Source organism: Sturnus vulgaris, chromosome 3, assembly GCF_052056855.1.
Source record: "Sturnus vulgaris isolate bStuVul1 chromosome 3, bStuVul1.hap1, whole genome shotgun sequence".
In the NCBI taxonomy this organism is placed as follows: Eukaryota; Metazoa; Chordata; class Aves; order Passeriformes; family Sturnidae; genus Sturnus; species Sturnus vulgaris.
In genome coordinates, this window is record NC_142245.1 from 79,894,173 (window position 1) to 79,919,197 (window position 25,025).

The 25,025-nt window shown below is 42.1% G+C and overlaps 1 protein-coding gene across 7 annotated transcripts in view; it reads right to left on the reverse strand.

The window, feature by feature from the left end:
• Nucleotides 1–1,825: 1,825 nt before the first annotated feature.
• LOC148224438 (uncharacterized) overlaps nt 1,826–25,025 on the reverse strand; it is a 67,305-nt gene continuing 44,105 nt past the window's right edge. For 6 of the 7 annotated variants that reach the window (XR_015802611.1, XR_015802613.1, XR_015802614.1 and 3 more), the window contains one exon: nt 1,826–2,850. Coding sequence is in view for 2 of the 7 variants with exons in the window: in XM_088162071.1 (XP_088018197.1) it covers nt 2,657–2,850 (194 nt within the window). In the remaining 5 variants the exon portion in view is untranslated. Of the gene's footprint in view, nt 2,851–22,372; nt 22,645–25,025 lie in introns of those variants that run through there. The other variant, XM_088162073.1, reaches the window with a different exon arrangement.

Below are 25,025 nucleotides of genomic sequence, written 5' to 3' on the forward strand. Positions count from 1 at the left end.
AATAACGTTGAAACAAATCATCAGTACCTCCCTAACACCACATCTAATGGCTTGTGCTTGAAGGATTAATGAGTGGGAGAGTTGGATGAGCTTTGCCAGAATGTTCCCAGACACAGTCACTCACAGATTTTAATGAATTTGGCCAGCAACTCCTCTTGGTACTTGCTGCCTAGCATATTCATATGGCAGCTCAAGGCTTTTATCAGAGTAAAGCCTTGAGTAAAGGCAGTGTGTCCAGAATGCACACATGAGCATTCCCAGGAAGCAGAGCTTGAATCTGGGCTGAGCAGGTGTTGGAGCTCAAAGTCCACACATGTCCATTTGTGTGGTGAGCACCCAGGGCCTGGTCCCCCCATCTGGGCAGTGATGCTGGAGTGAGAAGCAGCAATTCCTCCTCCAGAGTTCTTTGAGAGGAAACCACTAGCTCGGAAAAAACTAAAACAGTCTTGGAAATGGGCATGCTGAACCATTGTGGGTAGCTGGGGGTTGCTGTTGAGAGCACTGGCTCAGGATGCAGAAGTTTGCTCTTGTATCGCTGACCCCCTCTCCATGTGTGAAGACACTACATCAAGGTCATCTCTGACACATAAGCTCATAATGGTGAGAAAAAGGCTGTGAACGTTTCAGTTATTTTATCCTTTAGGAATCTGTAAAGAAAGAGTTGAAGGCCAGGTTGTGATGCATCACACTGAGCAAAGAAAGGGATATTTTGATTATTTAATGAAGGCTCCCTGCTTGACTTTCACTGGATCTTGTGTTTGTTCATTAATGTCACTTTACTCCACATTAACCTGTTCAAATACTAACCCAACAAAGCAAAATGTCTCAACCCTTTTACTTGTCTGATCACACATAATTGTGCTGATTAGATCTTCACTTAATTTAAATCCTTAACTAAATCCTTAATTTGAGGTGAGCCCTTGAAGGTGCACTGAACAAATAAAAGTACCTTCTAACGAAGAAGAGTCAGGCTTCCCATGCTCAGTCAATTGACCTTAGAAGTTCATAATGTCCCAAGGCCACGAGTGAGCTCCAGGGCTCCTTCAGGGTTTATGAAGCACAGCAGAGCTTCTGTAGAGCAAGGTGCTGGCTGGGACTGTCTGCTGCAACCCCCAGGCCCAGGTCGGACACACAAAATAGGGTGTGCTAGGGAAGGAACACCAGCCAGCCTTGCACAGGAGAAAAGGAAAAGTTATTGGATCCGTGCATTTTCTCGGGGCTGACTGAGAAATCAGATGTTGTTAGAATGTGTGTTCAGCTTAAAAACCTGGCAAGGCCAGATGTTTGCTAAACGGATACACTTCGGCAAGTGCCTGCACATTAAAATATAAACTAAAAGTGAAAAAGTGAGTGCAACTGAAGCATTAAACAAACACAGACAGGACATGCATGAGCACACACAAATTGCCGTGTTTACAGCACAGGATGCACAGAGCTCCCATTTGCATCTGAAGACATTTAATTGTTCGTATGCTGCATACACACGCTCCCTTTTGCCTGTGGAGCCACGTCAAATGGATACATAAATAAGGGCACATAGCTACCTAAATGGTCAGTTCATCTGGCAGCAGACACTCACATCTGGGAGTGAGGCAGCTTCCAGTCTGCCCCAGCCGTGGGACATCCCCTCCTGGCAGCAGTCAGCTGGTTGTCTGAGCCGACTGTCCATGCCACGTCCTGGCTGCAGCTGTTGGGTGTCCCCAAGTGCTACAGCATCTCCTGACCACTGCCTATGAAATGCCAGCACTGCCCCAGTGCCTGTGAATGGATTTCTCTGTCTGACACCTCCTGTCTTCCTGCAAACAGAGAGGATAAACCACAAGCAGTTCTTTTAAATGAAGTAATTCAGAATTTACACTGCAGCAGTCAGATCCCAAAACTGCAGCAGATGTTACAGCAGGGCTCCAACTTCACTGCTCCAACAAGTAATGCAGTATCCAGTCAGCTCTCACTGTGACCAGGCACAAAAGCAGGCACCAACATCTACATCTCCCACTAGCTTGTGAGGCAGAAACACCATTGTAATTCTGAGCAAGTCAGCAACACAGCCAGTGAGGTCCCATAATGGTTAATGCTTCCTTACCAGGGAGAGTTTTTCAGTAGACTCAGTCTGTACAATGTGTCATTACCCCCTCAGCTTTGATCGTCAATCTGAAGAGCATATCACCTTGGAGATTAACAAAGAAATTCTGGCTGCAAAGCTGCTGAAAAGGCCACTTTGGTTTATTTTCTTTTTATATTGCTCTGTGTTTCTGCTTCACAGAACAGAAGGGCAATAAAAATTAATTTCATGATGTAATAAAATATTTGCCTCTGAGGTTTCTGGAAGCTGGAGCACTGGTATTTTATTAGCATGCAAAAATTCATTATGGATATAAAAGTGTGATGACATGGTGTGGTCACTAAACCTTAGGATATCACAGGCTTAGAGCAATGTAATCAACCAGATGAAATAGCATTTTAAACCAAACAAGTTTACAAACATTATCATTAAAAAATAATAGTAAGAAAAGTAACTATTTCCAATCCATAATTGCTTTAATCTTCATGGAGCGGGACTAAAAAAAGCGCCATCATCTGGCCCCAAATGCCTCAGGATTTGGTTTTCAGTCCAGAAGGTCTGCCTTTCTGAAGGTTGCCAGATGTTCACAAAGTTTCAGGTAAAATAGCAGGCTATCTCTGTTTTCCCAGGTTCTCTTTCCTGTCCTCCCAAATCTCTTGAGTTCAGTGAAAAATCCCATTTTGTTCCCTCTCTTGCTGCCTGGCTTTTCAATAAGGTGGATTGGCATCTCCAGAACAAAGGAATGGAGCACATCCTGATGACCTTCCTCTGAGAGTCAGAGCACTTAGCTGGAGGAAAGAAAGAGACAGATTACTTTGTGTTACTTGATTTTTTCTTCATTTGCTCAGACACTGTGTTCCCGTGTTTAGGTCAGGCTTGGGATGTGCGGGACAAGACCATGACACAAGTTACACAATGTTCTCAGTAAGCCAGAAAGATATTAACAAAGTGATTTTTTCTGAAAAGAGGCTTTCACTGGCAATGGGGGATGTTGCAGTACAAAGCATTAAATTGCTGGCTGACAGTATGGAGTGTTTATTAAAGGAACTGCAGAAGCTAAAAGATCCACTGCAAGCACTCTGATGTGTGGGGAAGCATCATTTTGTGGCCTTGCTCAAAGTTTAATCAAACAGGCACAACCAGATTCTACATTTTTCCTGATTTTCGCTGGGATAGAGCTCAGTTTCTTCTGAGTAGCTGTTTCAGTGCTGTGTTTTGGATTTAGTATGAGAACAATGTTGGTAATACAATGATGTTTTAGTTGTGGCTCAGCAGTGCTTACCCTGAGTCCAGGGCTTTTCAGTGTCTTGTGCCCTGCCAGCGAGGAGGGGCAGAAGAAGCCAGGAGGGACCATGGCCCGGACAGCTGACCTGAACTGGCCAAAGGGATATGCCACTCTACAGAACGTAATGCCCAGTGTATAAACTGGGGGGAGCAGGCTGGCAGGGACTGATCACTGCTGGGGGACAGGCTGGATATCTCTCAGCAACTGTCTTGTGCATCACTTGGGTTTCTTCGGTTTTATTCCTGTCTCTCACTCTCCTTTTCTTTATTACTACTACTACTATTATTATTACATTTTACTTTATTTCCAATAGTAAACTCTTCTTAACTCATGGGTTTTCTCCTCATCCCACTGAGGGGTGGGAAGTGATACTTAATTATTGGGTGGACTTAGACCACAACTTTTATTACCAGGAGGGCAGCAAAAACAAAGCTATTGATTTACCAGCAACTGGGTATCTGGTGGATGCAAGAGCTGTGCTTTGTTTGAGTGTTTTGCAGAGGCTGAAATGTTCCTGCATGAGCTGAAATAGCTTAAAAACTGCTTGAAACACTGAGCAAGGCAAACCCAGGACCCAGTAGTGTGAGCAGGAGGGTCTCCATATGGTCAAATGCAAACAGAGAGCAAAGTGACAAGGTTCAGGACCCTGTTCCAGCACCAAGGTAGAGAAAGCAGATGAAGGAGGCAAGAGAAAGCTGAGCAGATGAGTAGCATGGTTTTCCCTGGTCCATGAGAACCTTATGTCAGCAGAGGAAACACTGCCCATCACCTCCAAGCAAACCTCATCCCACCGGCCCAGAAGAGGACAGAGATACATGAGAAAGGTGGGAAATGTCACTGAAGCAGTCAGACAAAGGCAAGGACCCATAAGAGAAAGGTTTACAGAATCACCATGACCAGAAGTTTTTGGGATGAGAAAAGGATAAAGGATATGAGCTGTCAGCTAAGAAACACTCTTCTCACCTTCACCCACACCACAACATTCAGACCAACGGGACTTTGCACACCTTTTGTACATAACCAGCCCAGACCAAAGCAGTGACAACATTTTATGGTTGCTCTTCTCACTAGCCAAGCTAAAAACCTGGAGGAGCTCACAGACCAAAGTCAAAGTCTAATTTTACCTTTGTTAACCTTGTTCTGTAGCCTAGACTCTTCCACACAGGGAAGGCTCATTAAGTCTGAAACACATTCATGTTTTGCCTTTTATATCACAGCAAGTCAAGAGCATTTTTAAAGCATGATTGTAATAATTTCATAGAAATACCACTTATTTTCCTGTGGCTAAATTTCCTTATTTGATGAAGAAAGCAGCAAGGCCACAGCATGAGTACCAGAAAAGACTTTTGCAAGCCACAGTGAGCCCAGCGTTATTGATACCACAGGACCCTGCGTCCCAGAGGATCACTGGTGAACCACTGGAATCCTTGCATGTTTTGGGAAGAATTAATCACACTGGGCTTTTGTCTTCCTATTCTTAATGTCCCCTCAACCCTGAGATCATGATGGATGAACAGGCTGGAATGACCAGCAATCAAAAAACTGCTGCCTCCCCCATTTCACCATGAGCACCCTATGCTGCCCTCTGAAGCCTTCAGTCCATAAACCCCCAGGAACTTCTAGGTTTAGTGTTTTGGAGGGCAGACTCGTTGTCCAGCATTGCTCTTTTCATAATGACCAACACCACATTTTTTATAGCCAGGCCTCAGTTACACTGACAGTCATGGGTTTTTGGGTTTAAACATTCCTTTGCCAGGTAGCTTGAGAATATTTGGAAGACATGTATGGAAAGGCAAAAGTTCTGGGACCATTCATTCAGTACCCTACATTTACAGCACCATCACCTGAAACTGCTAAGGATAGCACTCAGTGACCCACATGGTCCTTTCCAGTCCTCCTTCTTCACTAATCAAGTGGTATCAAGTCACAGGCAGAACGCAATTATGTAGTGAGGTTCAGTTAGGCATAATAAAAACATCCCACCAAAATGAGCAGTCTGTGAAATAGCAGCAATACCAAGAGACCAAGCAGTGACAATGCTCAGGGCATATTAACTGACAATGAAGTGTAAAGACAAATAAAGATTAATACCATTTTGGTCTTCTTCAGTGAGGACATTATGTTGTAAGACAGGATATTTTCTCTTTCATGGTAATGGACCTGCTCTCTCTCATATGACCTCTCCACACAGAAAATTACCATGTGTAATTGCTCCAGCAGAGTGAAGCTCTTAATGCAGTCGCTCTTTAGCTAAGATCACTTTTTCTCTGAAAATAATAGATTTTGGTAAGTCATCGGGAGTTCAAAGAAGAGCAGTGAGAAATCCAATGAAACCAGGCCAATTTTCTTACTTTCCAATCTTGCATAAGGTTATGACAGCCTATTCACTGCACACACGGAGTCCTGTGGGGAGGTTAGTGAAGTTAAATAGGCAGCTGCTAGATGACAAAAACTAAAGAGGTATAAAGTATGCAATGGCTATTACCTAGGCAGCAGACATCATAGCTGTCAACCACCCTGTGAAGAGAGAGAACAGCCCACCACAGCCTATGGAGTAATTTTCCCCGAGGAAGAATTCAATTGTAAAGATCACTATGAAAAACTATTGAATTGACCTTGGAGATAACACTAATAAAGAGTCCTGTATCAGCAGAGAGATGGACAAAATTACTTAAAAGGGTTTTTCTTCTTTATAAAACTCAGAAGAAGTGATGCTATGCATTTTTTCTTTCATTTGAAAGGCTTGCCTAAGTAAGATTTTTTCAAAGGCATTTCTCCTGGCAGCATGCTGAAAATGAAGACTTTTCTTTGATAGCAGCAAAGTGCATAAATGATTCACTGGAGAGAAAGAAAAAAATCAGTCAGGGTGACAAAGACACTAAGCAAATGTCAGTGTGAAGAGGCATTTCAGAGAGCTGATAAACAAGATTCCACCCCTAGTACATGCCAACTTGTGGACTAAGACCTCAGGACCTGACTTTCAAGTACGGATTAATCAAACTTCCATTTCTGCAAGTGCTGATGAGAAACCGTGTCTGCATTATTGCACCGCAAATAAGTTTTGAGTGGAAATGTCAGCAACAAGACACCTGAACTTCCAGTCTGTGGGGAGAATTGGAAAGATGATTAAGTAAAGGTACAAAATGATCATCGAGTAGCAAGAGACTTTCTCTTCTAATTAAACTGGTTCTGGATTGTGGAACAGATGGTAAAGAAATGTGCCTGATTTCAGGGTGGAGTCTGACATCACTTAAGGGATGTAGGTGCTTATGATTGAAGATGGCTGGATTTGATAGTCCATGAAGTCGCTTTCTTTCTTGTGATTGCATGTCCCTAATTCTACTCCCTCTGGAGACAGTTATAGATAATTCTTTGGCTTCCACAGGGGCATGATGGCATAAGGACGTGAAGTCTCTAGCAAATATATGGCATCTGCCTCCATGGTCTATGCTTCTGTGCACAATGGCAGCACTTGGGAAACACTAGTATTGACAGAATGGGTAAAACAGCATGCCCACTGTCGAGCAGCACTGAGAGCTGGGTGTATGATGGTCGTTCAGTTCAGTGCAGCTGTGCAAGCACTGCTTGCCAAAGCAGGTGCTCCTTCTCCGTTTTATCCGGAATGACAGCAGCAAGAGGCTTCCCAATGCACAGCTGAGGGGTACATGAAGTATCAAATGCATCAGTGAGAGTCCTGGGTTCTGGGTTCAGCAAGGTACTCCACCAGAGTCTTCTGGGCTCTTTTCGAGATGCGTGGACATTTCTGGGCTACAGCTGAAGAAAAATCTCAAAGGCATGGAGAAATAAATTACTGGCCTGGATGCCACAGATAGGAGATCTTAGTCATGTCAGCACTTGGGCTTGACAACGCTTTGATGTTTCATTATTGTCTTCAGGCTTTGTTGTCAGGCCCATTGTAGTCTAGTCTCACTCATGTTTTGGCCATGACTTGGTTCTAACTTGGTTGCCACCCCTGAATTGAATAGGACCTAACTGTGCACTATGGTTGAAAGCAAAGGCCTGGCCCCTATCATTTTACACTCCCCCCAGCACCCTTCTGCTGTGCAAAAGGTGTTAAAGATATTAGCAGATCCTGATGGCTGGGTGTTAGCTAGAATTGGGTCTGTGCAACCAGGGAATGAAGGAATCATGCCCTCAGGCATGGCTGCAACAATCTCCAAGCATTTCAGGTTCAACCCAACCACACCACCCCAACCCTGCTGCTCTCCCACATTTCTTCTGGAGAGATTATTTGCAAGCCTACAGAGAAAGAGAATAGTCCTCTGCTCTTTTGGTTTGACTTTTTTTGCCAGATCCACCTCCGTGCCTTTTCCACACACAGTCCCAGAGGCAGACAAAGCAGCAGACTGCAGGAGGCAATGATTGTTCCTGAGTCCCTGGCTAGGAATAAAGTAGGCAGGAGCTGCTAAAACCAGTCCAGCCATCTATTTCCCATCACATTCATGCCAAAAGGCATTTCCTTTATATTTTGAGCTTTCAGAGAGGGGAAGAGAAGCTAAGCTCACACCATTGTCCTTTCATAGGCAGGATACAACTGGGTGGTTTTGGAGACAGTGAATGAAGATGATTAATTATTGCTCACTTTTTCACTCCATCAGATGTACAAGGGATATGCCTGTCACGCTGACAGTCTCCCTGCTCAGCCCTCTGTACACACAGCATGAGTGGTGTGATTCAGTCTCACACGCCACTCCTGAAGGGAAGAAACAGAGCCATGAGTCAGTGGGACATGGTTCCAAGTGTCCTTAATGCAGTAGTGTCAGCCTTATTGAGCAGCACTGAAATATTTATGAAACACAAACACGGGAACAATTGTTTTTAATTTGGCAATGCTATCTGAAGAGTCAGAAGACACAGCACAGATCAGATATTATTAAAGATATTTCATTTCAGAATGATCCTTACCTTGCTACAAGGAATTCAATGAAGGAAACAGGAAAAACGTTAACTATAGCATTATAATGAACTGTGGGACATAATAATAAGTGTGAATTTCTTTTTCTGATACCCAGTTCCCCTTTGTGTATGTACCAGCCAGGAACCACATATCAGATAAAAGACATGATAGCTATGCCTAGGAAATCTGGGACTCTTAGCTGGGCTAATGGCCCAGCAAGTGTTAAGGCCCCATTAGTAATGACAATGGAAATTATTAATGACTGTAATAAATAATAACTTGGCCTTTAGATAAGATGTGTTTATTTCCCATTGTGTATGCCAGAAGTTAAGAGTATTTATAAGCTACAGTCACAAATGACTGGCTTGTGCTAAATGTAGCTAGGAGTAGGCAGACAAAATTTTCTTGGAAGTCTCTGGGCCAAATTCAGACGTCAGCCATAATTTCAGCAGTACCACTCATTCCCTATCTGCAGGAGCAATATTCAATTTAGTGCTTAGAGTATTTGAAGGAAGTGGATACAAGTGTAGTCATAAAGTTTTTCACAGTGTCCCTGTTCTTTGAGCACCAGTGTAGGGTGTAGGAAACCAAGAGGGGAGCCAAAACCAGGCCACAAGGAGGAAGCCTTTCCCAAAATCTGAAGGGCCACAGCTTCCTTGCATGGGAACGGTCAGGCACTGGGGCAGGAATCAATGAGATGATGCTCTTTTCCTTTAGTCAGCCTCAGTGGAAAAGTGCCTTTCCCTCCCACACAATATCCCCCTTCCTGCCTTCCCCAGGGAATATGTGACCCCCACGGGCAGGAGTAGAATCTGCCTTACAGAAGGACTGCTGTGGGCAGTGTTGGGCAGGAGTCACTGGTGTTTGCTCCTCCAGGTGCTCCAGAGTTTAAGGAGACCAGCTCTGGAGACACTGAAATTGCTGGTCATTCAGTGATGCTTCCAGACTCGTAAATTCAGAATAAACCAGAGCAAGAGGTTCCTTAAGCTTGGCAGTCAGTGGCACCTCATCCTGCAAAGAGGAGCAGTTGGGGAGTATTGCCCACCCTTGGAAAGTGTCTAGCTTATTTCTTTCCACTTGACAGAATCCAAAACAGTTTGGTGGATTTCATTTTCCCTATTCACAGGGTTCACTTTTTACCCATGCACAAAAAAAGAAATATGTTACTAACAGACCAGAATGCTAGAAACATTTAAAAAGTGGTGACAGGGGTGGGGGGAAGTGAGGAGCTCTGCCAGCTAGCTGTGGGCCAGCGTTTTTCAGCCTGTGATATTATTCATCACAGGTGTGTCCATGGTTTCCAGGAAGGTGAGAAAGCCCAGAAGTCAGGTGTAAGTCAACTGCAAGTGGTAGTTCCCTTGTTTGGCTTTAATGTACCCCTTGAAGTACTCCACGGCCCTTCTCAGGGATCTCTGACCATGGGCTAAACATTACTGTCCTACCACTGCAGCTATTAGAAAGGAGACAATGTGACTTGAGAGGCCACTTTCACAGCCACTGAAGCCATGGGGAGCTGCTTCAGAGGCACAGAGGGATGATCCATTTCCCATTGCTGGAAATCTGCTATCCTTTTCTCTGGAGCAGTGAGGCTGCCTGGTACGCTTGTGCTAAGCTGCTGAAGAGAGAAATGCTCGGCTACTACAAATCAGTGTATATTGTCAAGACAATTTGGACTTTACAGTCCATTTATTTAGCTCTTAAAGACACTACTGATTCTTTTGGTAAGCAAAAAGTTTTTACATAAAATTGGAGACTTTCAACAGACTGCACTGCAGTTCCTGTGATGACTATGCCTATGAAAAAAACCTCTCTGGTAAAGAGGAAAAAGGAAAAGGTCTGTTTGATTAGTGACTGCAACAATATAATTTCTAGAAAAGACTAGAAGAGGGGCTACTCAATCTGAGATAACATTTGCTCTAGTGGCATGACCTGTTGTAAACCTCTAACAGTGAACAAAATGTGAACAGAGACACATTAAAATGTCAAGCTGCAAAACCTACAAGCAACAGGGAGTGTAATTACCTGGAGAAGAAGTGGAAGGCTTTCCTGAAAGCCGATTTCTTTTCCTTGTACTCCTGTTCTCCTTGCAGTTTTGTGCTGTCTCTTTACCAAAAGCTATGTGGCCATCACACTTAGCAGGGGAGACAGGGAAGTGGGAGAGTTATCAGCAAAGCTGGCTAAAACATGGAGATATTTGAAACCTGCCTGGATGTGAGCCTGGGCAACCTGCTCCAGGGGAACCTGCCTTTGTGTGGGAGGAAGGAGGTGGACTAGATGGCCCCCAGAGGTCCCTTGCAACACCAGCCATTCTGTGATTTGTGGTTCTGTGATAAGCAGAAGCAAGAACTTCTTAATGCTCAATATATATTTTAAATGCCAACAAAGTGTGAAGGAAAGCCAGCATATTTCTTACAAGCAACTGTTATAGGGAGGTGAAACAACTGAGATGAGTTATGAAAGAGTCCGAAGACGGCAGCACCTAAAGGAAAGAGTGTCATGACACTTCTTTAGGTCCCCAAAATCATTCAACAGGTTAAACTGAATGTCTTTCATCAGAGGTCATACTAAGCAAAATCGCTAAAATTAAAATCACATCACTGTATGACTGACCTTTCTTCTGACAAAAATTTAAAATATGCATTTTTAAAGCATTTTGTTTACAAAAGAAAATTCAAATTTTGAGACAAATTATTTATATGAGCAATATAGTTTATGTCAGTTCAGAGTCATCAGAAATAGTAGTTTTCACGACTTAAATGCAGCAAAATACAGAAACACAGTTTTGTTTTCCAGAAAAATTTTGTTTTCTAAAGCAAAAGGAAAGTAACTTAAATATATTATTAAAAATATAATATATAATAAACTATAACACTAATATAATATAATATAATATAATATAATATAATATAATATAATATAATATAATATAATATATTGTCTATAATGCAATGTTACAATAGATAATTAAATGTAATATATAAAATATAAATTACTAAAATATTTTAAAATATCATTGTTTTCTCATTAATGTCTTTGGTTCTTTCTCTAATAAAAGAAGATATATGATCCAATTCTTCAAAAGAAAAAATTTTCCAAGACAAAAGAGTTATGAGAGCATAAAAGCATCTCCCAAGAAATCTAAATCTGCCAAGCTCCATTTTATATTGTATTTCTCTAAGTCAAAAATGTCTGCAGTGAATATTACCAAACTCAGTCCCTGTGAGAGATCCTCTGAGCTAGGTTTCATCTCAGAAGAAATTGGTTTTCCTGTGAGGAAAGTGAGGAAGTCATTGAACTCAGAGCATGATAACAGCCTGATCTCCTAAAGTTTAGGTATAATATTTTCAGTTGGCACCACTGGACTCTATTGAGGGATTCAGTGGACACGTTGGTAACCATGAAGACAAAGCTCAGGGGTTTTCTGTGGCTATCTGAGTTGTAGAAAACATAAAATGAGATATACATTATCCATGATATCACATCAGTATACAGCATTTTTCTGAAGGCTTTTCATGAAAATTCATGGCTGTTTTGGGGCCTTTCAAATGTCTGGATTTCAGGAGGGCAGAGCTATGTGAGAAATCTTACCTGAAAATTCAGTGATGGAGGGCAGACCACTGGGCACCACATTTCCTCATGGACTGGCCTGGCCTCAGGGAGGATGGGGGTGGAGATGGACCCTTCCCACTGGGACTACAGATGTTGGGTAGAAGTCCTGGGAAGGTGGGAAATGCTTCTCCAGCCTCCAGCCACTGCTGGCCTGTCCTTGTCCCATGGGGCCGTGGGATGGTCATTGGACAGGAGATGGAAGCAGAGAAATGTTGCTGCAATGAACCCAATCACAAGGGGCAGCCTGGGTGCTGACTGGCACATCAAAAAGCACTTTATAACCGTATGAGATGCACCTTTGAAAATTAAACTGCAATTGAGGTCATGCACCCTTTTGTTCTCCATCCCCTGACTGCAGGATTTCTCCTGCAGACTAATTTTACTCAAAGTAAAGGAAAGCATGGGTGAGAGTCAGTTTCAAGCGAGCAGGTTCTTTTTCAGTACAGTGCTCTGTACAAATTGCTCTGTCAAGAAAATGTTACATTTCGAGATTGAAACTCTTAATATCTGGCAATGCCAAAATTTTGGCTAATACATCAGCCCCCACTGAAGATGATGCAGCTTTTAAGAGGATGAGGGAAGCTAAGTTGTTGCTGATAATGATGTATTTGCATTTCTCAGACTTCTTTCATGTGTCTACAAAAATGCCTCCTCCCGCAGGGTAATACAATCAGCCTTTGGGTCTAAGAAGTCGGTGAGGGGCTGTAGTGAGAATAAAGCACAAGCTCAAAATTCAGACCAGTTTGGGTCTGACTTATCTCACTTGTCGTCATCCATCTGTAAGTCAGCCTCTCCCTCTTGGCAATGAAGAGGGGCACTTCCAATTATCCCCTCCTAAAAAGACAAGTGAACAACCTCTCTGATAGGTGCTCATCTCTGTTTGGCTGGACAGGAGGCTTAGACATTTACCTTGGATGAAGTGCCCAGTGTTTCAGTAACTATGCTTACATAAAAGAAAACCAGGAGGGGATGGCCTTGGGGAGCTGTCAAGGCTGTGATTTTTAAATATCTTGTCCAAAACACTCCAGTGAGGAGGGACATGGACTTCTTATGGAAAATAAACAGCCTCAGCTGGTCTCAGCTGTGTGTCACAAAGTACACGGAGCAGCTAGGGTGACCAAAGCCTGCACAGATGTTATGCAAGAAGTTTCCTCCCTCCAAAAGCACACCTCTAAATGAGGGACTAGAGAGATGCTTGTAGCCAGCAAATATTCTCTCTGCCTCATTTAATCAAGACAGTGAGATTGGCTCTGGGATGAAATTAAATCAATTTTTCTGATTAAAAACCCTTGGAATTAAATTTCTATTAAATATTTCACCACTGTCTGATTTCTACAGAGATTTCAATTTAGTGTTGCAAAAACTATTATGAGCAAGTACACTATTCTTATTTATCGACAACTAAGGTATTTTCATTGATTGGGAAGAGATGTTTTGTTCACAGTCCAGTTTCCTCATGTTCCTGTACTTAAGTGGCAGCAAAATCAGCAGCCAAAAAATCTTTTTTGACAGGTGCTGCATGAGCCCCCATGGAGGCTTCATGGTCCACCTCTGCAATCACGATCACACAACACAGTCGAAGTGGAGGAGAAGGGGGATCTGAAGTATTTCAAGTTTTTTCTCAAAACCACAAGTGTTTACCACTGAAAACTTTTGCCCACCTCTCCTTCACTTCCTTTGAAAAATGTCATTGGAAAATACCCTTTTGCTAGCAAGGTCTAGTTTGTAGACAAGGAAAGTCTCTCCAATGACAAATGTGCAGATAGGAACCTGGCCCAGGCTTTCACTGTACCCAACCTCCAGAGCACTTTGTGTCCCCAATTTCAACTAACTTCAGAAGGAACTGGAAATATGTGGCACCAATAGGACACAGGTCTCTCTAGGCCAACAAAGGTCTAGTTAATTGCACAGTTAACTAAGGATGGAGTACTGAGGGAGATGAGAAGAGCTGGAAGTTCAGCCATCACACTGCTGGCTCCCTAGGAGAGCTCCATTACAAGTAAACTCACCCACAACCACTCAAAAGGAGAGTTCTGTGCTGGACAATTGCAGGACAATCAGCTTCATCCTCACTTTGCTACAGCTAAACAACAGTTTCCATTATGCAGTTGCCAAGGGTTATGGGGAAGTCACTAGGTTGTAAGCAGGATTCTAAAAATACCATCCAGCCACCACTCCGTAGCACTTTTAACACTATGGCTTGCAAAAATCTATAAATAAACTCCTGTGAGGAACTAACATAGAATTTTTCCTTGGAACCACAGCTGGGAGAGTGAACATCTCGTTCATTTTATGTCTTTTTTTTTTTCTTCTAAAAACATACTATTTTTTTTCCTAGCTAGTGAGAGTTGTTCAGCATCAAAACCAGAAGTAATTTTTGAAGAAAAATAGTTTCTTTAAAAAAAATCTTGACTAAAGGGATTGTTAAATTTTGAAAACAATTTGAATACAGAGGTAAAGACACTCCCAAAAATCTTATGTTCTCTAAAATGCACAGGTTCCTGGCTCCGAATTGGCATTATAGGTTGAAAGGGACATCAAGGATCCTCTGGTCCAACCTTTCTTGGCAAAAGCATATTCTGGTCAAGATAGGTCAGCACTCTGTCCCTCTGAATCTTAAGTGTCCACTGTTGGGGAATCCACCACTTTCCTGGTGAGACTATATATCATTCACTTGCATGCTAAATAAAAATGGGCATGAAGTTTTGAAAAGAGGAAGGAAGGAAGGAAGGAAGGAAGGAAGGAAGGAAGGAAGGAAGGAAGGAAGGAAGGAAGGAAGGAAGGAAGGAAGGAAGGAAGGAAGGAAGGAAGGAAGGAAGGAAGGAAGGAAGGAAGGAAGGAAGGAAGGAAGGAAGGAAGGAAGGAAGGAAGGAAGGAAGGAAGGAAGGAAGGAAGGAAGGAAGGAAGGAAGGAAGGAAGGAAGGAAGGAAGGAAGGACCCATAGAGTGTTTATGTGCATATTACTTTTTGCCTAAACCTAAAGCTTGGAAAAATCCCCTAGTTCCTTTTTTAAAATCTTTGTCAAGAGTGGACATTTTACAGCCTTCATGCACCATATTTTTGGCAGGATGATGAGCTCTGAGAACATATGGATTGGATCAGGGCAGATGGGGTGAACCTTTTCTGGTCAGTGGATGGCCTTGAAGGTCACACAGCCCTCCAGTCCTGCAGGTTTCCTGTACCAGGGAATGACCCCAGCCATTTCATCACAAACACTGGAAAAGCAGTCCAGCTCCTAAAACCTTCCAAAAGCCCACATAGGTTTTTTGATCCCAAACACCTGCCAAAGTCCAAACAGAGACTCAGGTACCTTGGAATATTGTGGTGAGCCAAATAAGGGCTGTGAGGTGAGGCTGGTTAGATTCCTGGCCATGCATAAGAGGCTTTCAAACAGCAGGATGAGTGCATGCATGAATCTGCATGTATGTCCCATGTGCACAAACATAATGCTGTTGTCACTCAGCCCACAGCATGACTAGCAGATCCTTTAAAAAGAAACCACACACGCACAAATATTTTATGTGCATGCCTTATACATAAGGTATGGGCCAAATGACTTGCCCACACAGTTCTAAAATGTACCCTTTTCCTCCCTTTGGTGCCAAGGAAATGTTATTGACTACAAATGGTGACAGAGAGAATTGCACAATCCAGTCCATACGTATGAAAACCAGCAGGCTGAGCATAAATGTCTATTTCAAGGAATACAGATGAATCAGTAATGATATTAGAGTGATTAGCCAACTGCCTTAATTGATATGTACAAAACCATATGTGCTTATAGGCTTACAAATGCTAACTCACGCTTATCACCATCTGCACAGAAAAGCCACAGTGAATTTACTTTTTCTTAATGCAGGTTCATAATTTTAAAAGAGATGGGCTGAAGAGGGTAGTGAAAGGCTGTGCCATGAAATGTTCTTTGCCTGTAGCATGGGGGTCTCTCAGACCAGATTTATTTAGTGACTATAACAGAGCTCAATTATTGTTCAGTTCAGTGCAAAGACATGAGGGAAATATAATAACCAGCTTTTCAAGAACAAAAATAAAAGCAAGTTCTTAAGAAAAATTATGAGGAAGGCCAGTTGTACATTGGCTCCCATTCCTCTGCAGCCTTCTCCAGGTTCTTTCCTAGAGTTGTGTATGAATCCACAGCTAAAGAAGAGCAATCCAGAAGTGCCTAAATGATATCCAAGTCCACAGGCAAGTCACTCATCACCACAACTTCCACCAAAGAGCAGTGATGGCCAGAAATAGTTGAGTGTATTTCTCACAAAGTTACTGTGAGAGTGTCTGACTGTAGGTACAAGTTCTTACCTTCAGAGCCAGGTAGAGTGGGAGCTTACAGCTCAGGTGTTATATACATTCATTCCAGGCACATGTGCTTTCCTATCCCTTGGCAATACAAATATGTTATAGATCACCCACAGTCAAGGGCAATCAGTCACATTTCTGCTAATATAGTCAGAGCACAAAACTGCAGTGTTGATGCCAGCTCCATGCCTGACCCTAGGGAGACAACTGACATCCAACCTGGAATAAAGACTACAATGTAGTTTGGTCCTCCTGATCCAGGAGAGTGAATTTTGTGTCAGGTATGGGTTTTGTGAATTATCAGCTGCCCTCCAAGGTTATGGGATGAATCTGTGAAGATATTTGGGGGTTAAATTCTGCTTATAATGAGGAGATAAGGGGGGAAAAGTGCATATACATCCCCATGGCCTCAAGGCTAAGTCACTTGCTTAAGCAACACAGCTGAAAGTTTTACGCTGGCTGTCTCTGCAGAAAGATCCATTAGAATTTGCTGAGGTACAGCCTGCCATTTTTGACTCAGGCTTCATGGCAGAAGACTATTAAGACAGAAAAATTGATAAGGATTCTCCTGACACTTCTGAAACATGGAGGACATGCGTGTGTGACAGGGGCAGGTGAGTTACTCTCATTTTAAAAATCTTGACAGCACTGTGCATTAATAGTGTCATAAATATTGTATCCTTTCTGCAAAGGAAACTGAGAAGTTGTTATAATTCAGTTGTCACCATTGTGTGGGCACTGTGTTGTGTCTGGGTGACCTGCAGGCTCAGAATAATAACGAGGGTGATTCATCAGACCTCACCAGCAACAAAGTGGAGAGGGAGTATGTGATGGGTAAAGGCTTTGATCACGTTAGACAACAGCAGCTGAAGGAAGGGTTGGATGAGAAGGTGCATGTGAAAAGTGTGATTATTAGACAGGTCCCAGTAGCTCTGGAATGACAGGGAATCCCTGGGTGCTGGCAATAAGTGTCAGTCACTGCCAATTTAACAGGCACACCTGAAACAACTCACTCCAGAGGAGCTGGCAAACATCACAGGGGTGCAAATAAGTAAGAAACTGGTACAGAAATACTGAAATACTCCTATCCTGTAAAGCACAGTCAGTATGGGAGCAAACTATAGGTCATGATCCAGTTTGGATATGGGCAAATTCAAACCAGGACATCATGTCACAGGAACACAGATACCAAGTCATGTCTGTGGCCATTGGCCCCTTATGCACATGGCCAAAGCAATATGGCTTCAATCCTTCCTGAACCAGGCATTTGCAGAGCAAATTAGTCCTTTGAAAAGCAGCTGCTTTAGAAAACCCAAGAAACCATCTCAACTCTGAGACTCTCTGGGTGTTTTCTTCAGTTGGGGTATCCCACTTTCCCCATCTCCCTGTGCCCAGGTGCCTCCAGTTATAGAAATCTATACACAGAATCTCACAAGTCTCAGAATGATTTAGCAAGAGGAAGTCATATGCAATTGCTACTTTGAAAAAGCACACTCAGACATGAAAAAGAGAAGTGAACTTGGCCTCTCTCCCATGAAATCCATACACCACATAGCTTACCATGTAAATACAGCAAATTAAGTCAACTAAAAAAAAAAAAAAAGACCTAACACAAAATAGTTCAGGAAGTACTGGTTTTATTCAAGGTGTTTAGAGGTGCATGCATCATTAGCATACATTAGCACCTTGCTCAGTAGAAGCTTGGGGTCAAAGCTGGAGCATGAGAAAAATGAAATGTACATCTCTAAAATGTGCTGGCAGGGCCTCAAAATAGTGGCCTCAAAACCAAAGGAACTTACTGTATTTTCACCCAAACATAGCATGTGGTTTAGAGTCAACACAAGTGTAAGTCAGAATAACACACGTTAAATGTACTGATAGATTTGAAAAGCAGTAGTAAATATGGAGCCAGAATCCAATGACTATTTTCAAAGGCATTTGTGATTCCAAAACTCAGTTTTATGGCAAATACAATAAAAGAGATTGACAATAGAATTGCATGTCAGTAGTTGCACTATTGCAAAAGAAGACCTGGAGGAACTTGATAGCTTATCCAAATCACCCTCATCCCAAGGAAGAGTCAATGATACATTTACTAGTCCCACAAGGGCTTGTCAAACCCATATATAAAAGCCTCCAGTAATTGCAAGTTAAGCTGTGCACTTCTTGTCCTAAAGACATAGCAAGAAAGTTTTTCTTTTCAAAGAGACTTTTAACAACTTTGAAGGCTGTGTAAGTCCTTCATTCTGTACACTCTGCTGACCCAGTTACTTTAGTCCTCCTGTGGAGCCCATGTTTTTTGAGATGTGTCAGCAGTGGTGTTCTCCTATGGGTTCCCTCCAGCTGATTCCATTTGCTTTGAAGTGCAGCATCTAAAATCAATCTTAGAGCTGCAGCAGAGGCCCTTCCAGTGCTGACCAGACCAGCAGGAATATTTAATTTGTGCTGCAGGCTAAACAGATGTCTATATTCCCCACTGTAACACTTATCTTTTTCTTTTTTCATCATATAGACAGAGTTGCCTCACGTTGAACCTGCAGTTCACAGAAAACTCCAGTCTTTTCTGCAGATTTGCTGAAAACCAAGTATTCTCCATGTATTCCTGTACAGGGGTACTTCTATCTGAGTGTGCTTCCTTGAATTTTTACTGCCTGAAACTGACCCTCTTTATTTTCAGTCCATGCCTCTCATTTGGGAAGACTGTTATGAATTTCTAGTCCTTTCTTTCAGCATGTTCACAGTTCCTCACAGGTTTATATACATCATCCAAGTCATCAGTGGGAACACAGATCAGAGTTATAGCACAATTACAGCACCTCTTTAGAGCATGTAATAGATGCTGGTACTTTAATATATAAAAAAAATCAAAAGCCATGAACACTAACATTTACAGGTAGTACAAAAAGTGATGCATGAAATAATGACAAATCAGTGATACAAAGAGATCTAGATAGTTTTGTAAAATGGATTCATCTGACAAGTATGAGTTTTAATATGCCAAAACACAAATCACAAGCATCTTTGGAAATTAAGAATGCAGATCACAACTGTGGGATGAGGAAGCATGTTTTTGAAATGGGAACTCTCAAACTTACCCCACTGAAAAGGGATGTTGAAGCAAAACCACAGCAGGGCATAACAACACTGGCTTAAGTAAGCAGCGAATCACAAAACAGAAAAAAACATCCAAGGAAGGGAACTTTTAATGAGTCAGAATGTCTCCTCCATAAATATTTCCCAAGTTAAAATTAAATTGACAACTCATTTTTCTAGGAGGCCATCAATGCACTTCTTTCAGATACTTTCCCACCTGCTGATCAGATGATATATGCATATCAGCACTATCAGTGTGATTGCTTACTCAATGAAAGGAGCAGTGATGTCTGTACTGCTGTCAAACACGAGGGCAGAATTGAGGTCTGTGTATTTAAGGTATCAGACAGATGTTTAGGACAAGGAACAAAATGCTGCAGTCCCCAGAGGAGTCTGTAATAATCCATTCCAAACTTTCAAAGTCTTAGCCTGTAGCATAGAAACTGCACAAACCTGTGGTTTCCATTTCTGAAAGTTTTAAGCAAGCAAGTCTTATGTAGTCCAACTTGTCAGTATGTCTGATCACAAACAATGCTTATGTCTAAAGGACTGGTATGGCTTTACAGCTGAATAGCTGAGGCCGAGAGCTCCATTCTGAAATCATTAGTGCTGCACAGCTGAGTAGAGACCACTGAGATGCAGTCATTTGCCTAGAGACAGTTAGAAACTAAAGAACTGAATAAAGTTCTTCAGTGCCTCAACTACTAACTAACTCTTAAAACATATCTTCTAAGGGTTCATCAAACAGCAGAATATTTTTAATTTCCTGCTAACAAATTTCCACAAACAGGAAGAAGGTTGGCAAGGAAGAAGTGCAATGTCAGACCTCCATATATCAGCACTGTCAATAGAAAAATGAAAATTCAGGAGGAGTCTGGTTTCTACTATAGTTCACAGATAGACAATGTCAGATCCTCAGATCTGTAAATTCAAAACAGTCTTCCCACACTGGATATGAAGTGCCACCCATTTCATCCAGCCCACTACTTCCAAGGATGGCTATGTCAGATACTTTGGAGGCTGGTGTGAGACCCTTCCTATACCAGGAGCAGGATTATGCAAAGCTGTACTTGAGAAACCTCTGGCTGTTTTGAAAATAGCATCACAGAGAAAGCCATCTATCTAAAGCCCACAAGCAGTTTCATCCAAGAGGACTTTAGAATCCAGTGCCTGGAATTCCTTGGAGAACTTTTTGTTCCTCTGTGATACTGAGAGAGAACTACTGAACTAGTTTTCCTTAGCTGCGGTGCAGCTCTGAAATCTCCTTGATTTTCTGTATTTTTAATGTCTAACTGCCTGAACTGGTCCCATACAGCACAGTACAGATCTAACCTCATTCTAATTTATTTAAATGTATGCAATAAAAGTGTGGCTACCATGCAATTAAAGTGCCATTTCTGTTCATTTTAAATGTCAGTGTAATTAAAGTTCACAGCTAATAATATTCATAAATCTGTAGATTTTTCCAGGCTCCTCATTTAGTACTTCTGGAGATTTCCACACATGAAAACCTTGGCCTCCGTTATCACTCATGTATGGATAGTTGTGGTGCTTCTCTGCTCACTATCTTTGGCCTAAGGCTTTCCTACACTGAATATCTGTTGCAGTATGATACATGATCTATCATTTTAAACTTCTACTTGCTCATCACTTTTTTTATCAAAAATCACCTTCTTTTTTATAGTTCTTAAATCTGCAAACAACTGTACTGAAATACAGGGGTAGTGCATCCTCATGTACAAGAGGAATGGATGAATATCCTTGAGATTCAGCTGCTGCACCTGCAGTGACTTCCTTCTGCTTTAACACACAGGACTGTGCCAGTGGCAGACATTACACAGTCTCATCATCACTGCACTGTGTTGTTCTAGGTTTTGGGGGTTTTTGACTGTCCCTGTGCCACAGGTAGATCAGAGCTAAACTCTGGTCATGGCTCCTGTCTGAAAAGCTCTGGGAACTCTCATTCCTTGCTTCCCTGATGAAAACCAAGAGACTTTTCCTCTCTGGAGAAGGCAACATTTCTTACATGCAGAAATTTCAGGAAGCTGCTGCTAATCCTCAACATCCTCCATATACCTTTCCTTCTTCTGGTCATTCAGCTATGCAGAGCATGGTGAAAGAGATCCATATTCCTTCTTAGTTCAACTAACTAGAAGTGCAAAAGGGATACTCATAATGAGCAGAGCAATGGAGCAGCACTGAAGTCCATGAATACAAAAGTTGCATTGCCCATTTCAGAAAGTAGCTAATATCCTGCTGCCAGGGATTTTTCAGCAATATTCTCATAAGTTAATTCATCCCAATATGGTTAATTCACCTTGAAGTATCAGTGTGAAATACTTTTTTCTTTTGAGAAAGTCCAAATGCTTCCAGGGCATAAAAGAAGTGGCACACAGATCTCCCCCAGTAAGACAGCACAACCTAACTGCCAACCCAAAGTTTTCCACAACAGTGCTTTCTGCGTATATTTTTTTAAGCTTTCTCAGCTCCTAAGATGGTTCCCTATATGGGCTGCTGCAGAAACAACTCTTGAAGAATTGTCTGCTGGCTTTAGTCTCATCCTCCTCAGGAATGTGGCTTTGGAGTCACTGCATGAATATCAATGTATTTGCAGCAGACTGATGAGGTTCAGCATCAGTGTACTTCCACAGTGAAAGCACTTGGGAAATTGCTGTCACTGACTATCAGAAAAAACAGAGGGAAATGGAATAAAACAAAGAGAATTATGTGGATTATTTAACTGGGACACAAACTCCTTAATATTGTTGCTTACCAGTGCAGAGAAGTCTCAGAAATCTGAAGGTTTTATTCCAAAATAGCAGCATGATTGACATGAAAGAAGTTTATTACCATGTCAGGACTCATTTCCCTAAGTCTCTCTGTCTAAAATTCGTGTGTCTCACTGTCTCTGGCCCCTCTTTAAACAGCAGAGAGCTAGGTACTTCAAGAAGTTGTGACACAGGTAAGGGGCTTGGGCCTGATGATCCAGATCCTCCTCTAGATATCCTTGCATCACTCCAACAACAGGATAACCCTTTTACAGGTTAAACAAAAGTGAGTTCTATGGGATAAAACCTACCCAGCTTGAATGCACTGGCTCTGGTTTTCCACGTGGCATCACTTCTCAGGCAGGAACACAACAGAGAGAAGAAATTTTGAGTGGGACCTTCTTTTGTCCATGTGCCAACACTCCCACCATAACACCTGTGGCTTATTGGCATGTAAGGGTTATGCCAGGCAGGCAGGTAACTCTTCTGTCTGCCCTAGGAAAATGCCCTGCTCAATCACCTGCCATCTCCCTGGGACCCCAGTACCTGCTGCAGATTGGTCACATTGCAATAGCATCTTTCCGAGCTGCAGTGTCTGGAAAACACAGCAAAGGAGAGAAAACAAATTTAAGGAGCTAGGCCAACACCACAAGGAAGGAAATGCTAGGCTCTATGGACTAAAGAGAAGTCCTTCAGGGACACAGCCTTTTGCATCATAAATAATGAGTATGTATCCTACTACTAAAGCATGTAACAGCTTAGGCATCGTCATAAAACAAGGTATTTCTGTTAGTCTGCTTTGCTTATAGTAATGCCAAAGGGAAAGAGAGCTTGTAGACCAACAAAATTACTTGAACACATTTTCACTGGAGACTGCTGGATCCTGAGAGAATGTTTCCTTCTAATTTAATAAAGAAAGTCTGAATTCATAAACAGCTCCTTGAACTAGAATTTCTACTTTGTTGAACTTGCATTCAGTCTCACTTTTTATGTCTCTGATCTTGGCTTAGGATGATGGCTGATTCAGATCTGTGGAAAAAGAGATAGTGCCCTAATTGCTAATGCAAAGAAAATCTTATCTGTTTCAAGCAAAAGTCTGGTGGAAGAGGAAACTTACAGTTACAGATGGCAAAATCTATTTTGTCCTTATTTGGGCTGGTTTAAGCTTTGGGGAATGAAACAGAGGGGAGCTGTTTGTTTGTCTGTTTGTTTTGTTCTGGGAATACAGCTCTTAAAACAATTAGTCATCTCAGAGAAATTAAACAGAAGCGGCAAATATAACTGTGAAAAAGCTATTATTCATGCCCACATTAACTAAAACAATCTTTTTATTCTTAGAGAAAAATAAATTAGATGTTATTTGGTTCGGAAACTTATTGGGTCTACTAAATGCAAACAACTCAGAGATTTTCATTGCTTGTGTGCCCTTCCTGAGCAGGGAAGGACAGTGCACATTCCCAGTCATGACAAACTTCCTACTCCATGTTGAAGTAATACAGTCAGAAAATTGAATATTTCCAGCAGAAAACAGAAGAATTTCAGTGCCATGGTACAGAAATTGTGCTGTTCTTCAGCATAATTATAATGAATTACAAGCAGTACACTTGCACAGCTGACAATATTAATATTCTGACCTTAACACTCATTAATATTCCAAAGTGACCCAGCTGAAGTGAGCTTACACCTTACATTAACCTTCCCAATAAAGCTCCAAGCCCTGTTACAACACAAGAATCTCAAGGCTGACAACACAGGCCAATGTAGGAATCCCCTACAACAACCAGGCAGGGTGGAAGAAGGAAAGAACACTTCTTGCCTTCTTTGGGATGGAGCCACAGGGACACGGGCTGGCTCTGCAGCAGGACCAGGAGAAGCATGAGCATGCAACATGTGCAATATGGCTGGCTCAGACAGTGCATCCTGAAATGTAACTGTGCCTTGGACAGTTTGGTATGGATTAGTACCAGCTTAGCCTACCCAGAGCTTGCTTGAGCTACCAGGGCATTGAGGTCACAAAATCCATCTCCAACATTCATCTCACAAGTCTGTTCCTCAGATGATGAATTAGAAAAACACAGCTAGAGGTGAGAGAGAGGGAGATGCCTTTGCTTTTTCCATCATGTCAGGAGCATGAGGAAAGAACAGGAGCAGGGGGTGACCCAGTGTCCCCTCCCTGTGTACACACAAGGCTAGTGATGGACCCAGGGCCTGGAGGAGTCTCCTGGGGAGGACATGCTCTTCTGTGTGTCACATACAGATCCTTCAGTTCCTGTGCAACACGGAAAGGACAGACTTTGGGGCTGACTGAATGGCCTCCCTTTGCCTCTTGTGAAACTATCAGGAGAACTCGCATCAAACTCCACTCACAGAGGATGCCAGGTACTGCTGAAAGACCCCATGTACAGGTGGAAATTACAAGAAAGGTCGCTCACTTTTTTATCAAGTGTTTCCATTTTCTGTGGTTATTTAGGGATAACCTAAATGACTGGTATTAAAGAAATCCACTCAGGAACAACAAGAAGTGTAACAGAGAGGAACAAGATCCCATTATGTTAGTGGCTGTACAAATCCAAAGAAGACATAGCCATTCTGCCAATGGAATATGGCCAATAAAATATTAATGGAAATTTGGATTATTTATTAGTGACCTTTTGGTCCATGGTGGCCTCTGAATCATCATTAAATACTTTGTGTGTCATGCAGATCTCGAATTCAAAACTGTGCTACTAAATCACACACAGGCATTAGCTACTGCTGCAGAAAGCACCAGTTGTTTCCCCTGCACATCATCTGATGCTTCAGGCATGCTTGGAGAAGCCCTGGACTGCCTTTTACAAGTTTGATATTATCTTTTTATAAGTAAGCTCAATATTACAGAACTTACCCTTGAAATAAATGCCCAGTTATTTTTGGTAAAATTTTAATTTCAACAATTCAGTCCTGTGTTTTTCCTAAATTCATGTGAAAACCTTTGCA